The sequence below is a fragment of the Nyctereutes procyonoides genome, unplaced genomic scaffold (genome assembly GCF_905146905.1).
Source record: "Nyctereutes procyonoides isolate TBG_1078 unplaced genomic scaffold, NYPRO_anot_genome, whole genome shotgun sequence".
Classification (NCBI taxonomy): Eukaryota; Metazoa; Chordata; class Mammalia; order Carnivora; family Canidae; genus Nyctereutes; species Nyctereutes procyonoides.
In genome coordinates, this window is record NW_026575126.1 from 56,255,445 (window position 1) to 56,273,466 (window position 18,022).

General features: G+C 42.8%; 1 protein-coding gene across 1 annotated transcript in view; it reads left to right on the top strand.

Annotated features, from left to right (window-relative positions):
• The first annotated feature begins 804 nt into the window (after positions 1 to 804).
• The window catches only part of CACNG3 (calcium voltage-gated channel auxiliary subunit gamma 3), an 83,650-nt gene continuing 66,432 nt past the window's right edge, over positions 805 to 18,022 (top strand). The window contains exon 1 of the mRNA XM_055339390.1: positions 805 to 1,673. Coding sequence (XP_055195365.1) covers positions 1,463 to 1,673 — 211 coding nt within the window. The 5' untranslated portion in view covers positions 805 to 1,462. The remainder of the gene's footprint in view (positions 1,674 to 18,022) is intronic.

Below are 18,022 nucleotides of genomic sequence, written 5' to 3' on the forward strand. Positions count from 1 at the left end.
TATGCGTACAGCAGAGTCTACATACACTCAGCTCCTTCTGTCTTTTAGGAATACATGATCATATGTATATGAACAGTTCCGGGTCTGATCTGAGCACGTTGTCTCCGGTGTAAACCAGAGCTCCAGAAAAAGGAGGGTAGACATATTGGCTTGTTTTCTGGGGAACCAAATTGAGACAGACTATACACAGATGTGCCTGTGACAACACTTTTTACCCGCCCAAGTGAGACACAGATCCGTCGCCCGGAGTCGCCGGTCCCTTTAAGAAGACTCGGTGTTCCCCAGTGGGCTCCAGCGGCGCCCGCAGCAAAAGGCAAACTTGCCTGGCTCGGTGGTTGGGGGGCGGGGGGGGGGGGGGAGCTGAGAGCGCGCCAGAGTGCGCTGCGGGCTTCTTTCCCCTTCCCCTTTCCTTAACCCTTCCGGGAGCGGAGGACCAGGGCGATGCTGCAGCGCCGACGAGCCGAGCCGGGGCGCTGACTGCCCTGGGCTCCGGAAACTTTGCGCTGAGCGTGGGATTGACTAGGCAGAGCCGAGCCGGCTAGCTGGCCTGGAAAGGGACGGGGGGAGGGCGGCTGGAGGGAGGTGCGACCCTCCAGCACCCCAGGTCTCAAGCCCGGGGGCTAGAGAGGCGGGGGTGCAGCAGCAGCAGCGGCAGCAGCAGCAGCAGCAGCAGCAGCAGCAGCAGCAGCGGCAGCGGCAGCGGCAGCAGCAGCAGCAGCAGCAGCAGGAGCGGAGCTGTCCCTTCAGCACCACGGACCCCAAAGCCTGGGCGTTAGGGAGGCGGAGGCGGGGCAACAGGCGGGAGCTGTCCCTTCAGCACCGCGGACCTCTGCCCTCCGATGAAACCGCCCGGCCCCCTCCCCAGGACTCTGTCTTTTCTCCAGTTTGAGCGGGGGTGTCAGGAGCAGGCGGAGAGCTTTCCTGGGAGGCTGGGGAAGCAATGAACACTCTTCTCAGCGACTCGCCTCCCAGCAGTGCTATTTTTTGCCATCCGCCCTCACCCCCAGCACACGCGCTCGCACACACACGCACGCACGCACACACACACACACATAGACCTCTCTGGATTTCTTCGCCTTGAGTCTCCCGAGGCTGTGAGGAGCCAGGCGCATCTCAAACCGAACTGGCAGCTCCAGGCTCTGGAGCCATGCCCTGCACGGACCCTCATCTTTACCAAGCTCCTGAGGAATGAAAGGAACCCAGGGATCCTCAGAAGGCAGCAGTGATGTGGACCAACCCCCTGGAGCCTGCACCCTTCCAAGGGCCATAGGCGACCCAGGGAACCGGAGAGAGCTCCAGACAGGAAATCCCAGCTTTCCTAAAGTCTCTGTGGATGCTGACAAAAGGAGACCCGAATTTTTGGAAGAGCCTGCCCTAGGTTACCCAGCTGCAGAGTGATTTTCCCCTCTGGCATTGAACCTACCCCTCCAACCCCCAGCCATCCAGAGTACCATGAAGAATTATGAGGATGTGTGACAGAGGTATCCAGATGTTGATCACCACTGTGGGAGCCTTCGCAGCTTTTAGTTTAATGACCATTGCAGTGGGCACGGACTACTGGTTATATTCCAGAGGTGTGTGCAGGACTAAATCTACAAGTGATAATGAAACCAGCAGGAAGAATGAAGAAGTAATGACCCATTCGGGGCTGTGGAGGACCTGCTGCCTAGAAGGTATTTACAAATTCCTCTCAATGGCCCCAAATAATGCAGTTTCTGATATTCTAATATTCCAGTAGGTGTTTGGGGAAATGGAGGCAGTGATGGGGAAAGATGAATAGTTTGAATTTTTGCTGAGAATGTGCAGATGCCCAGATTGTTCCCAGCAAGACTAATGCTGTGTGGGATGAAGAGGTTTGGTCTTGTTGGTTGTTTTTGGTTTAAGCTTCATGAGATGAGATTTTGTGGCACTCTAGGCAGCTTCTGCAGTTGAACAAAGTCTTCAGATCCAAAATTCCTAAGCATATTGTGAATTGCTTTGATTTGTGGCTTGAGATGGGGTCTTTGGCTCTACTTTAATTGCATTTTAGTGGGAGAGGGAGAGGGAAAGTGAGGGAAGAAGAGAGAGAGGAAGGAAGAGAGAAAGAGAGGGAAGGAGGGAGAGAGAGAGAAGAGACAGAGGGACAGAGGGACAGAGACAGGCAGACTGTGACCTAGGCTGGCACACTTTGAGCTATTTCCTTATTTCTAACACAGTCTTAGCAGTTTCTTCTGAGTTTGGTCTAAGTAGATATTTTCGTGAACTTACATTGCCAACCAGACAAACGTATGTGAACCCCTACACACACACACATTTTAACAAAACTTCCTTATTAATACATGTTTCAAAACAAAACTGAAGTGTTCGTATTTGGTATCCACCTGTCTTCTTTCTTAAATCCTCCCCAAACTCAACAAATATATTTCCATGACATTTGCATACGATTGATTCTCCAAAAATCATAGCTTCTAATTTTAAAAATTGAGAATTTGCTCTAAATTATGATGAAGAGGGCAGACCAATTTTCAGAATGTGAAGCTCTTGGTTAGACTGTCTCACTATTAAACTCGCTTTCACTACACAAGAAGTCACTCTCAGTATCACTGGGCAATGACTGAATGTCAGTGGTAGTAAATGGAAAGATAGAAAAGAAAATCAAAGCTCTTTCAAGCTTATGTGCCTGAGGGAAGGCACTGGATTAGAGGGGCAGAAGGGAGTTTTATCAGGCTTCTGAGGAATCTGTGAAGCTTGTCACTGTGATGAGCAAGGAAATCTGGGTTTCCTATATGTTCCCCTCTCCTGTTTGCCATTGGTTCTCCATGCCTGCATTCCCACTGGCTGGCATTTGTCAGGGCTTTTTGAGAACTTGCATTTATGTAAATCACTTAGGAAATCATGCTATGACATCACTTGCTAGTGTAATATTGCATCATTCCCTGGCCTTCTTCCCATGTCCTGACACTCTGAACAACTGCTCTCCCGACTGTAGCACTACTACAGTTGATTCTGTTTCCAACACAAATTTGCAACTGGTGGGAATCCCAGGTAGGAAAAGACTACTTTAAATGCAACAAGAATCACTGTACTTGAAGTCAGAAGACCTGGGTAATGCTGCAAACTATCTGTGTGACCTTGGCTAAGACATTTGCCTACTCCAACCCTTTCTTATCAATCTGGGAAATGATTACTTTGGAATAGGTGATCATGAATTAGCACTATCCAAAGCTCTTATTTTATCCAGTGTACCAATGGAAATTTAAGAACAATTCTTTCCCAAACATTGATAAAAATCTAATATTTGTGATCATTGGTGATCAGACATGGTGAAGTCATTCACCTTGGGGAAATTCTATAATTCCCTTTACTCTATTGACAACAAAGAATTGAATTACCTTCTGTAAAGCTGTGATTTGGTGAATGCTTTGATGTCTGTATGGTTCTAGGGATGGCATAAAAAATCTGAGCCAGACAAGGTATATATGTAGATCGTGTTTCTGTTATTTCCAGTTCTTCTGCCCCTCTTGGAACAAAACCTGGGAATGTACAATTAAAAACCAAATTTGGCTTCCCCCAATAGGGCCTAAAATGCCTAAATCCTTTCTCAGAATTTCTCAACTGATGGTTTCTCTTCTCTCCAACATCATGTCCTACACCCACAGTTTGTACAAGGAATTGGAACCCCACCCAGGCATTCTGTGGGCTTAGTGGGAGAAGTGAGAATTTGAATCAAGATGGAACTGGATGAATCTAAGATATGTTCTTGGTCAGGTGAATTCTTTTGAGAAAATATGTTGTTGCAGTCTTCATACAATTTGACTCAGCCAGGTTTTTGTTTTTGTTTTGTTTTTTACATTTTTTGAAGTATTATATACAGTAACTTTAATGAGTCACAATGAATCTTAAGCTGTGTGCACACCCATAGAACCAGCACCTAGATGGGCCTGGCTGGAATCTGAAACCAAGATTTTTCTTCATGTACTGAATATATCAAGTGTTCAAGGAATTTTCAAGGAACCTCTGGTTTCCTACATGCAATAGGCAGACCCCATCCTCTGGATTAAAGGTGTATAATCATCTCTTATTCAGTATATCCCGTCTCCTAGAGTCTCAACATCCTCATTTTTCTGGTCCTTTAGAGTCAAAGGATAACTGGAGGTCTTATGGCTCAGTTTTTTTCTGATATCAAATTAGCAAAGTCTGTTCACCCATACTTTTTTAAGAGCCATGAGAGAATGTGGTGGTTTTGTCCAAAGGAGAATGGTCAGGAGGGACATGACAGCTGTCTGAAAATATCTGAAGAGTTGTCATATGGGAAAGAGATTTGAAATGTTCTATGTGGCCTCACGGGGGTAGAAGTAAGAGTGAGAGGAAAACAATTTTTATCTCAGTATAAATGACCATGCAATGTAGAATAAGGAGCTTTAGGAGGTATGGGTTCTCCACCACCAAAGATATTCAAGAATAAGGAAACTACATCAATGTTCCCAAACTTGGCTAGTCATCAGAATCACATGGGGAGCTTTAAAAAAAAAAAAAAAGATAATTAGGCCTCACAACTAGATTCTCTGCTTCCGTAGGTCTGTGGTGGATCACTGGAATCTGAATTTTCTGAAACTCCTCCAAGCAATTCTGATGTTTAAGCTAACATATATTAAGTATTTACAATGGAGCTGGCAACAATTACATGTGTTAAGAAGGATCACATCACTCAAGCAAGAGAAGGGTTGTTTATTTCTTTAACTCCCCAGAATATCATTTATATTTAGTACATACTATTTGCTAGCACTGTTCTAACAATTTTGAAAAATTAACTTTTTCCTCTTCAAAGGAACTCATTTAAATCAGTATTATTATTATCCTCATTTTATTGGTGAAGAAACTGAGCCTTAGAGAAATTATATGACTTGCCTGAGGTCACATACCTAAACCCAGCAGGCACTACCTCACCTAAGCCATGTTGCTTCTCGGAGCATTTGCTAAGAACATTAATTCGTGCTCCAGTGGATAGGTTGCTACTGGTACAAACATTAGCTTGTGAGAATGCCCAGACACATGGGTTTTTCCATTCAGAAGCTTCAGGTCCCTGAACACTCAGCATGCCTGTGCAATGTCTGCAGGGGTGCAGGCGACATCAGACAGGAACAAAATCAGAGACAGCGAAGGACAGATTTTGAATGAAGAAACAATCGACCTATGTAGAGACACCCACACTCAGAAAGCAGAACGAATGCCTGACTCATTATCTGGAAAGCACGCGAGGCATTCACAAAGTAGGGCCCCAACTTGCTGCGTGTTTTCAATGGCAGCATGTGGATTTGAATGAGAACATGCTCAATGTATGATTCCCTCATTAAGAAGACCCCTTGAAGTCCTAGACATGAGCAAAGTGACGTATTTACATCATGGAAAGACCACTGGCCTCGTAACAAGGAACCCTGAGTACTCATCACACTTCTGTCACTACGAGTTATGTGAATTGTGCATATACCTTCCTCCTTTGGGCCTTAGTTTATCTAATTCTGAAAAGAAAGCTTCAGATAAGATTAGGGAGTAAACAAATCCAAATGTCCATGTGGACAAGGCAGGTAATATAGCAGTTGAAACAAGCATTTCACTGTCCTCTTAACTCAATTCTGGGGGTAGGGGGTTGGAGAAGTCACTGCACTTGAAAAGATACCTGGCAGCTGAAACACGGTCTCAGTGTGGAGAACAATAGAGAATAGTGGGGCCTGAGGCAAACCAGAGAGCACAAGCCCCTATCCAAGGGACAAAATGCTATGTGTCTTGAGTTGATTTTTACTCTTGGGAAACGTGTACCAAATTTATCCCGATATTCCAAATATTAAAAAGCCAGGTATAAAATCTCTTGATTTTTAAAATGTGGGCAACTAAATTAACTTTTTAAAAACACACTGCCTGGGACATTTGGGTGGCTCAGTGGTTGAGCGTCTGCCTTCTGCCCGGGTCATGATCCTGGGGTCCTGGGATTGAGTCTGGCATCGGGCTCCCCCCAAGGAGCCTGCTTTTCCCTCTGCCTGTGTCTCTGCCTCTCTCTGTGTGTTTCTTGTGAATAAATAAATAAAATCTTTTTAAAAACTAATGTCTTTTAAAAATATATAAAATAAAATAAAATTTAAAAGTAAATAAAGACACACTGCCTGCCAAGCCAAACCTGCCTCATTGTTGAATTTGACCCATGGGCTGCCAGTTTAAAGGTCCTTTTAATCCAAGCGTCTGATATTTCCATATTTTATTCCTGAATTGTTCTCCATTAGCCAATGATCACTTTTTTGAATCATTTTTTAAGAAAATGCTGACTAAGAAAATAAAGTCCACTTAGCTTTTAGGACAAGGAACTTAAAATTATGAAAAAGAGTCTCAATAAACTGCTATTTCTGCTACAGATGGGCCTGAATGGCATCAAACATCTGTCTGAAAAACTGAAAAAAAAAATAGCCAGTCATTAGAAGTTCCCCCATATTTCCAAATCTCCAGATGGTTGACTCTTTTCAGCCAGATGGGGTTGCAGCTTTATTTATGTGTTCAGAAGCCTTCGGGGAAGCTGCAGAGATGTGATTAAGGACACAGATAAGAGAAGGACATAACATTTGTTGAGTATTTCCTATGTGCCAAGCCCTGTGCTGGGTGCTCTCACATGGTAACTCATATTTTTCATATTTCCTATCTCCCTCCAATAGAAGATAAAGACAGGGATCCTTGTCCATTGGGAGCACTGCTCTACCTCCAGAGCTTAGGAACACTACCGAGTAGTCACTTCTCCACTCCTAGATCTGATGCTGCACTTTCCCTTAGACGTGGGTGCAGAATGCTCTTTCTTCCCTACTCTTGACCTCCTCCCTGTTCCTTTCCCTGCATTTTTCCTCTTTGCCTCTAAAGCCCAAGAGGCAAACAGAGGAGAGAAGTGGACTGGAATCTCAAGGCAGGATGTGGGTGTGTGACTATGCCTGTGTTTGTGAGACCAGTCAGGACTGGGGAGGTGGCAGAGGTTGAGGTGTGAACATGATAACATTCAACCAGAACATGTCTGTATAGCCATATTGCTTGTTAAAATGTTGAAATACTTTCCTACTTCTTGGTAAACAGCATCTGGCCCAAGTCCCCAATCAACCCTCCCCCTCCCGCCACCACTGTAGTTACCCTAGCCTATTCTGGAACCTCCCAGACATCTATGAGATCTTTCCGGTAAAGAGTTAAGACCTGACTCAGCAGGGGCCATCATGATCCTGGCCCACCCCTATGGAAGCATCCATTCTGACTGGCTAGTCTCACAGTCCTACCTGTGATTAAATATTCTGAATCTTATTCCCAGTTCTATCGTTTGTGGAAAAGACCTACTCCTCTGCTTCCTACCTCAAATCTAGCCCCCTGCCTTTTGACTCTAAGATTCTACCCATTTGAGGAAGCAGATGATTTGAAAATAATTGTTTACTTTGTCACTTGAAATTTCATCTTCTGGATTAGAAAAAAGGCAAGTGATCCACATTCCAAGGTTGGGGAAGCAGTGTGGGTTATTAACATGGTGACGTGTGTGGGTTACTAGCGTGCATCAAGGGAAAAAAATACGCAAAGAAAGGGGACTCTGTCGTTTGTTCTCTTAGAGCCATGTCTGACAATCTTACTGAGGGAGTCATCTGATTCTTTAGTGGAATGTAATTTTATTTGTTTTATTATAGATAAAGGGCCAGTGGTATAGTTAGATGCTACTTGTAGAGAGCTTGGAAAGATGCACATAAATTTGCTCATTAGAGGTGCAAATTATTTCTGCTCATTAGAAGAGATAATTTCAAATGTTGTAGATTTATTGCCACCCTCTAGGACATGAATCAGTTTTACATCTAACTTGACAATCTTACTTCAGAATTTTTTTCCTGAGAAATATATATAACATCCTCCTTTGAACTAGCTTTGTCATTCTGCTAGTTCTCTCATTGATGAGTTGAATAAAACTTGACATGAGCGCATTGTATATTTTAGGAAAATTATGTTTCTAACTATTTAAAAATTATACTCTGACATGTGGAAGCACCCCCGGTGAAAGCAATGTTTCTGAGGTTAAAGAGAAGCCCACAAAACTCCAAAGTCGTTTTGCTTTTTCCTCCATCCACACAATCCTGCCAGAGCCCACTTTTTCATTGTAGAAGCAAATGGGCTTTTAGTCATTTATGAATTGGTCTCTGACCACAGAGAATATGAGACAACAGCAGGGGTCTTGAGGTCAGGTAGACCTGGGTTCTTAGCTGGATCTTGCCGTTTACTGGCTGCAAACCCTGGGAAGTTGTTTCACTGCTGAGCATGAGTTTCCTTACCTGTTAAATGAAGAAACACAGCAGCAAGCACTTACAAATTTTTCTATTTTTTGTACTTATTGCAATTCCTTTATTCCTTCATACCTCTAAGTAATGCATTGACCAGTAGTTCTTAACTCATCCTTTTTAGACAATATCCATTTTCAAAGACAAATGGCAAGCTAGCTTTCTTATACCACCTTCCTTTTTTCCCAAAACTTGAGGTTCCTCAGTGAATTACCTGTGCCCCAAGAAGACTCATTCACAAAGATTGAGGGTGCCTGCAGAAAAGAGAGACTGGCATCACATTCCTGGGATGGACGCTGCTTGTGTGCCTACTTCAGTAAAGAGGCTAGGACAGAGGGAATGGCAATGGGGCAGCCTTTGTGGAATGGGGAAGTTTGTAGGTTGTGTGGATCTGGTGGTGAATAGCTGAATTTGAGCCATTTGGTCATTATCCCATCCAAGAGAGCAGCCCATTAGGCAACAAGACCCTGGTCAGAGCTACATGATGTTCATGAAGATGTTGCCCTGTCCTGAGAGTTGGCCCCTGTTCCATTCCCCAAACCATGAAGCTTGGCCCAAAGCTGAGTCCATCCAAAGGGAGGAGGGCCTTTAAAAAATCTTCACAGGGTGTTGTATGGTTCAACTGCAGGTCCAGCCGCATGGGGACATGAGTTGCCAGTGACAGAAGCCAAAGTGGGATGGAAGAAAGTGAGTCAGACTCAGATATTCCACACTGGGGAGAGAAGTTGCAGTGGGAAGGTCCCCTAGGGCTCTCCAATAACCAATGCTTGTGTCTCCACAAAAAAAGTCAACATGTCCCCTGCCACACAGAGAACCTGATGGTCAGTGTTAGCTGGGAAACTAGTAACAATAAACAGTAAAGGTTTGCAACATCACACAGCTAAGCGAAGTGACATTTTGGCCTTATTTTCTTCCTGCTCCCTGCCACAATACACTGAAGGTGCTAGAACCTAAAAGGGGGATGCGCAGGGATAGTGCATTGCAATATGGAAGTTTTAACAGCCAAAAGTAAGTAGAAAGTTATGATCTCTGCCCAAAATATCATTAAGGAAATGAGAGATTGGATATAACACAGTTGAAAGCTAAAAATACAGCCGTTAAACATTCATACTCCACTAATTTGAGATTCTTCAATAAACGGTATATGTCATCATATGTGGTCTCTAAAATTCTAAAGTTGAAAACTCAGTGGTGTATATCCACTGTGATAGATAACTGTATCTCAGCGGGTAGCAAACTATAGCCCATGGGCCAAATTCAGCCTTTTGACTATTTTTGTACAACCTACAGACTAAGAATATTTTGTATATTTTTAAGTAGTTGAAAAAATTAAATAATCTGCAATAATGCTTTGTGACACATAAAAATGATGAGAAATTCAAATTTCAGCATCCAAACTTCTGAATGTTGCCAATAAAAATTTTATGGAAATTTGTTTTCTTTCTTGTTACATATGTATAGCATATAGTATCCTCAGTTTTGCTGCTTGGCCTGCGAAGCCTAAAATATTTACTGTCTGGCCCTTTACAGAAGAAGTTAAGTTTGCCAACTCCTGTTATATCTCACTGGAGAGGCATGGAGGAATCTATAATAACATTTTATTTCTAGAAGTACCCTTTGTTTTCCAAAGAATATTGGTTGTTGTGGTGGTGGGGGGTGGTTGTACTCTTCGTCTTTATCACAGACTCTTCGTCTGAGCAGGGATTCTGTGAATCTTCTTCTCTTTCCTGGAAAACATGCACTTAGCCCTTTGCCCAGGTAGTTCTTCTTTTCTTCCTGAGACATGGAGAGGTTGAAAGAAAGTCAGTGAGATCCTTCTCTCATAAAGGGCTCCAGGAAAATGCACCCCCTGCCCAGGTACACAGGGAACAACATCTGTCGGGGCTGGCAAGAGGGAAAAACTTTGGGATCTGGTGTTCTGATGACAATGAACAGGACACTAGAGACAGGGTGAAGTAGACTTGATCAGACATGGTCATCGAGTAAGTAACGGTGAAGAAATTGACATCCCCAAAAAGGAGGTAGTTGGTATTGGAAGCCTACATAGAAGTCCTCCTCTATTTGCTCCATGGATGAAGTGCGGCATGCTTATGAAACTTCAAGAAAAATATTATGGAAACGGGTGCTTTTATGGAGAGAGTCTCATCCTCTGAAAATGTTAAGAATCACTAATGTAGAACCTAGGGCAGAGATGAAAGCTGGGATGACCTTAGGATCACCCAAACATAGGTGGGAATTGAAGACGTGAAAATGCACAAGAAGTGACAGAGGGTATGAAGAGGAAAAATAGCAAAACCCTAAGTAGCATTGACACTTTGGGGGCAGGAAGAAGAGGAGCTGGTGAAAAATAGAAAGGAAAGCAGAGATGAAGAAAAGGCTATCAGGATTTGATTTGCATTTTAAGGGTCTACAGAGGCTTGCTCCAAAATGATGTTGATGAACAGCGAAGTCGGGGCTAGTAGCTCTCCAGCCCAAGAGGTCTGCATAAGAGGACTCACTTCCAGGGCAGGTCTGCTGTTCCTCCTGGAATCAGTGAGCAGGTGACATATCCTTATAGATCCTGGGGGCTACTTCCAAGGAAGCTGCAGGAGAGGCTGGGCCATGAGAACCCCAGAAAGAAGTGCCAGGAAAATAATAAATAGCTGACAATTAATGAACACCTTCTGTGGGCCAAACTATGATTGCTAGGGCAGAGGGAGTGTTTATTTCCAGACTAACCCCCGAGCATGCATGCATTTGTTTGTTTGTTTATCCATCAGACGCATCCTATATACCAACCACTGTTCTAAGTGAGCACTTGGCAAATATCATTTGATCCTTGTTACATCTTTAGGAGGTAGATATTGTTATTCTCCCCATTTTACAAATGAAAGAACAGAGATCCAAAGAGCACATAGTAAGAGGCAGATCTAGGCTTCCAACCCTACCCTGTGCTGCCTTTCATGACTGTACTCCAGGCACTTGGATGAGCACTTAGTGTAACAGATGCAACTCATAATAGCCCCTTCCTACTAGTAGACCTGCTCCACCCACAGGGAGACTGAAGCTCCTAGAAATGAAGTAGCTTGTGCTAGATCGCCTGCTAGTGTGATCTCCAGAAGCTTCACCCTAAACACCACAACAGCACTACCTTAATAGAAGGACCTGGGCCTGGTGAGTGGGTCTCCATCTCTTCCAGCCTGCTCACTCCTCTGTCAAGGAGGGTTTGGTGGCAGTCACTGGCTCTGAGCCACTCAACAACTGGAATTTTTGTGAAAAATAATTATCTCAACCTTTCCCAATTTCTATTCCAAATCCAGCAAGGTCTAGGGAAAAAATGGTGAAGCTAACAAGATTTAGATATTGTAACACTGAGCTACTGAGAAACACCACCTCTGGAGATCAAATGTAAATTTTCTTTAAATGGCAACACCAATCATTTGGAAGTGAAAAGGGCAGAGTTTCTTAAGGGGTTTCTGATTAGATGCAAGTTGAGCAAACCATTGGAGATTCTTGCATTTTCTATATTGCATTTGGGTGTCTGCAAACTTAGGGATGCCATTAGGTTTGTGGCTATCTCACTTCCCAATGAGTAAACTTGGCCACAGCATTTGTTTGACTTCTTTGAGCTTTTGAGTCTGTGTCAGGCAGTAATCAACTTCTGGCTTAGGGATCGCAGCCTGATACTCAGGCAGCACTCAGAGAGTCAAAATCATCTTTGAAGAACACAAATGCCCACTAGCTATGCAATAGACCAAAGTACTACCAGGCCTGGTTCTTGGAGACCTTGGACTTGCAGAAGTCAGAAGTGGACAAGTGGGATTAGTTTGGAACAAGCGAAGCCTGACACTATACATCTACCACTTAACCTGCATGTTGTAAGAAATATCAAAAATCTTGTTGCCACCCAAATACTCTACTGACCATATCTTGCTGAACTGGTACATAGTAGATGCTCAATAAATACCCATTGAATTTGTTGCTTGAGCTTCTCCTAGTGAACCCACGCTAATCACTACCAATCTCGATTCTGGGCTTAAGTGCTAATAAACCACTCTAAAAATAATATACCCTATAATCTCTGCCATAATTATTGGTAATTCCGTAGCCTGGATTTTGAGGAAGTCTGACTTCACAGTCTCGAAAACCTCAACATTATTTGTCCATCTCTTATTTTCCATTTTTTTTCCTCAAAGACTATCCAGAGTCGTTCAGTAGTCTCATTTCAAAATTCCCTCAATACTCTGGGTACAAACTTGGGGAAAGAAAAAGTATATATACGTTGTGTGGACATATTGTGGGCAAATCCAGCAGACACTGTTTCTATTCCTTGTGCTTCAGATTCTATATATATTTGGTTACCTGCATGTTTAGGAAATGGAATCTCCTCTACTCTGTATTCTGCGGCATATGCTATTCAGCATCATGCAAAGCTGCCTTGGAATACAATAATACCTACCTGTTAGAATGATTCCAAAAATCATGGGTAGCTGTGGAAGCATCCTCTACCATCTCAACTATTATAAAATTCTACTGGCACCTGTGGAAATTGGTTTTGGCATGCAGCAGTTAATACAGATGCATTATTTACAACAAATCGTTGTGACCCTTCGCAAATTACAGGATGGCAAACCAATTAGCTGTTTATCAGCTTAAAATGCCTTAAAATATATACTTGCAAGGAAGTCCTGGTTTTTCAAAATATTACTTTTCACCAAAGATAAATCTGGCTTGTGATCAAAATGCTCTCAGTGTTTAGAGAAAAATAAAAAGATCAAATCAAGAGGCAATGATGTTAATCTGAGTCAAAGGTCTGCTGCACAGCATAATAATTGCTCTGCCCAGCTTTTTCACTCTGTGGTGAGTGATGGCTTAGCTCCCGAGCACTGGGGAGATGGCAGGGTTAGGTTCCAAGAGATAATAAGGTCTGAACCAAGGAAAATTCAGTCTGGGCCACCCCCAAAGATGATTTTCCAGTTTTATCCTGGGGGCTGAGCTGCAGTGCCATCCCTTTGGCTTAGGTAAAGGACAGTCCCAGCCCAGGACTATGGACTTTCCCCCAAACTGTCCAAAAGCTCGAAGATGCACTGGAGTGCAAAGGGGGATGAAATTATAAATAATGTCATTAAGGTAGGCTTCCCTGAGAAGATGACATTTAATTCCAGATATAAAGGAGATGAGGAACCACACCAGGTGACTCTCAGGGAGAAAAAAAGCATTCCAGATGGGAAAAAGCAGCAAATACAAAGGCCCGGCCAGGGGTAGGACATGGCTGGGGTGTTCAAGGAGCAAGGGAGCCAGTGCAACTGAAGAGGATGATGAGCTCAGAGGAGGGAGTACATTGGTTGAGGGGGCTAGACCCCAGATTGTGGAAGGCCTTGAAGGATGTTGTAAGAACTTTGACTTTGACTCTGAGTGAACTTCCAGTTCCAGGCTTTGGATGCTTTGAGCCCAAGACTGACATGTTCTTGAGTTAGCCATATCTGGGTCTTCTCAATGAGTTACTTGCTGCTTGACAGAAGGAGTGCTTTGTCCTGTGACCTCCCTTGCTTCCCACAGGCAAGAACTTCATCTCTAGTCTTTAATGTTTCTGCCTCATCTTGCCCTGGTGTTTTTTTGAAGACTGGGCACAGTGGAACAGCATCCCTTCACCATCATCTTCCTTCTTCCCCTGAAAACAACCCCATGGCCTCCCATTGTTTTCAGTATTGCATTTCTTCCAGTGAGGAGATGAGGGGATGACAGTGTCATGGCAGTTTCTGATGTTTATTGAATTATACAAAGTCCTTAAACTTGTCCTTCCCGGTGTGCCACCCCTCCTAACTCAGATTCTCATCCTTCTCCAGCTCAGGTGACATTTTCTCCCATGCTGGTCCCCCTTCTCAGAGATCCAATAGGAGGGGTGTGAAGTGAGTGATTTGCATCTGGGGGAACTCCAGCCTGGCTCCTCTGCTCTCTATGTCCTTACTGAGCACCTACTAAGTGCTAGACATGCTATGTGCTGAGGATTCAGCAGAGAATAAAAATCTTTGTTAACTTCAGAACTGTAGAGGGAAAATGCTGAGAAACTGCATCCATCTGAATGCAGCAGGGTACTCCTGGAACATGAGGTAGGAGTCCTGGATTAGTCAGGGGGGGCGGAGGTCTGCCACAGAATGTTCTCTTAGGGGCTCGCATGTCTCCAAAGGGTCTGGCCTACAACAAATACCCAAAACATTTTTGCCAAATGCACTGAAAGGCCATATAGGTTACACAGAGGAGAACTGACCTCTCCTAACTGCTGGAGGCCGGAATGGAAATGAATTCAGAGCTCCTGGTTTCTTATCCTTAAGCAGACAGGAAGGAAAACAGGACAATAGCCTACTTCTAGGAATCCATGGAGACAAATCGAGTGACTACACATTTCTCTTTGTTTAAATTTTTAAATTCTCTTTAAAAAAACACACACACACACAAAAGCTTGGATATTTGATTTTTGTCATGCTTTTTCAGTGGCATATTTTTCTTATTGTATTTTCTTAAAACTCTTTTAACATAAAAGTAATACAAAAACACATTCTAAATATAAACTTTTAAAACAAAACAGACAAGGCAATATTTCCTCTGTACTCTATCTATATACTCATCCCCTTGCCCCCAGATAACTGCTACTTACAATTTGGTGAATGTCCAATAAATATCATTTCCCTATCTTTCTGTTCTATACTATCAAAGAAATTAGAAGGGTATATTTTTCTCTTCCAGTTCAAATTCTTCACAATTTACTGAAAAGCTTTTAAAAAGTATCATTTAATTTATTAAGACATTTAGGGATCCCTGGGTGGCGCAGCGGTTTGGTGCCTGTCTTTGGCCCGGGGCGCGATCCTGGAGACCCGGGATCGAATCCCACATCAGGCTCCCGGTGCATGAAGCCTGCTTCTCTCTCTGCCTGTGTCTCTGCCTCTCTCTCTCTCTGTGACTATCATAAATAAATAAATAAATAAATAAATAAATAAATAAATAAATAAATAAAAAGAAAGGATCAGTAGTAGCTCTGCTGGAATTGAGCCGTATACACGTTTCTTCCTGTGTTCCAAAGACTGAAAGGTATATTGAGCAGCAGAAAAAAAAAAATAAGACATTTAATCATGCACATTATTTTTAAAATTAAATCATGTCGAAGGGTTTTTAATGACAAGCATGTGTCTCAGGGGTGCTTATGCCCTTTCACCCCAAGTTCTACTGCTCAGAGCAAGGGTTTTTTTTTTCTCCTTTTTAACCATTTCTGATTCAATTCTTCCAGTGGTTACATCTATTTCTCTAAACAACATGTTTATCCTCTGTTTCTTGATTTATAATCTATTGACTTCCTGCCATAATAGGTGAGGATTTAGTTAAATCATTCCATCCTCGGTATTGATTACCTTTCCAATTTCTAAAAATAACATAAATCTTTATTAGTTTTCCCATCTACCCTGGGTAGGATGTCTCAACTTCCCACTTTCTAGAATGATGCTGTCCACATTCCCCTTTCCACTTGCCCATGCCCATTAGTTGTATTTTTGCTTTCTCTTTGTCAAGAATTCATTTTTTTTTTTTAAGAATTCATTCTGTTTCCATTTGATTCTGTAACTGTGCTAATGCTTCCCATGTTGGGGCTATGGGTGGATTCTGAAGTTTGAAAGCCAATGAAATTATTATGATCAGGTGGAGAATGTTCAGTGCAAAGCTAAGTTGTTTTCTAGGGCTTCATTTTTCTCTTTATGGTTTCAATGTCACAGTCTCTTAGCCATTCAAAATAACAAACAAAAGGTCCAAATGGAGTACTTTTGTCTAACACTTACCCAGTTGTTCAAAATCATGCAGTATATTTATTTGCGTCACTCTTGGGCTTTTTGGTAGAGTTTTCATTTTTCCTGGGGTTTCTGAGTGACTCAAGGGTTTTTTTAACAGGTCATTCGAGGGCAAAATAAATATAAGTCCTGTTGTGGAGGAAAGAATCTTCTGGGGGAATCCCTGGGTGGCTCAGCAGTTTAACGCCTGCCTTCGGCCCAGGGCGTGATCCTGGAGTCCTGGGATGGAGTCCCACATCGGGCTCCCAGCATGGAGCCTGCTTCTCCTTCTGCCTGTGTCTCTGCCTCTTTCTCTCTCTCTCTCTGTGTGTGTGTGTCTCTCATGAATAAATAAATAAAATCTTATAAAAAAAAAAGGGAAAGAATCTTCTGGAAAAATTGTACCCCCCCCTTCTTTCTGTTTTCTCAGTACAGTATAGTAGTTAAGAGCTCACCTCTACGGTCAGATTGCTTAGACTCAAATCCCAGGTCAACAATGCATAACAATGCACAACAGTGTAACAATGCTACTTCACCTCCCTGTGTCTCAGCTTTCATCTGTAAAATGGGAGTATTATTTCCTACTCATAAGGTTGCTATGAGTATTTGATGAGTTAATATTTGTACAGCACACAGAACAGTGTCTGGCATATACAAGTACTAACTTGGTGTTTGTTGTTACCATCTTCTTGTGACAAGCAGATTGGACTGAATCTGCCCATCTGCATCATTCTGCCCATAGCAAGGAACCCTTCAGGACATGGTTACCACCATTCTGCTTAGTCCCCCAAAATTTTCACATCTTTGCTCTCTGGGGGCAAAGCCAGTGATACAGCTGTTGGAGACCCTACTAGAGAATCAGATTCACAGTCTCTAGTCACATGTCTTAAGCTTGATTCTTTTCACACTGGTTGCTGAAGTGGTCCAAACCTTAGGGAATATGTATTCTAGAATATCCCCCAGATAAGCCACATTAAGGAAAGATTAGCCCTTAATAAATAACAAGAGCAAGTGCATACCGAGGGCTTACGTGCATTATCTTACTTAGTTGTCTCAAGAACTCCATGGGGTATTATTATACCCATTTTGCTGATGAGCATATGGAACTCAGGACAGTAACTTTCAAATTCTCCCACTAGTGAGTGGTAGAGGTGGGATTCAACCCTGAGTGTTTCAAGTCTGAGAATTGAGGTCCTTAACGCTGATGTGATAGCAGTGTTCTCAGAGCATGTTCTGTTCACCCTGGGGAGACAAGGAAGTCCTCCCAAGATCATTTCATGGGGGTCTACAAGGTCAGAACTATTTCAGAGTAGTAATAAGATATGATTTGCCTTTTTCATGGTGTTGACATCTGCACTGATGATGCCAAAGCAGCAGTGGGTGACACTGCTGGAGTCTGAGCTCTAACAAAGACAGTGGCACCAATATACACTAGTTGTCACTGAATTCATTACTGCCACTCACTCACAGTGAAAGAAAATGCTACTTTCCTTTTGAAAGGTCCTTGGTGAAACAGTAAAAAAGTATTAATATTATTAAATTTTATGACATCTTGTACTTTACACATAGCAAAATGGGAAGTACACAGAAAGTGCTTTGGTGGCAAGCCAAAGTATACCGTTGGTCTCTAGCACAGCCACTTGTGCAACTGAGTTGCGTGCTGAACTAGCTGCATTTTTTCCATGAAACACCGTATTTACTTGAAAGAATGACTGACAGGCAAATTATGGTTATTCAGGCTTGGATATTTGGCAGATATTTTCCCGAAAATGAGCTAAGTGAGCCTGTCACTTCAAGGAAAGCCACTGATGGCATCTGTTGCCAAGGATAAAATTCAAGATTTCAAATGAAAATTGTAATTTTGCTTGTGTCTGCCCCCTTGAGTGAATGTGATTTTTTTATATTATGTCATGAAATATG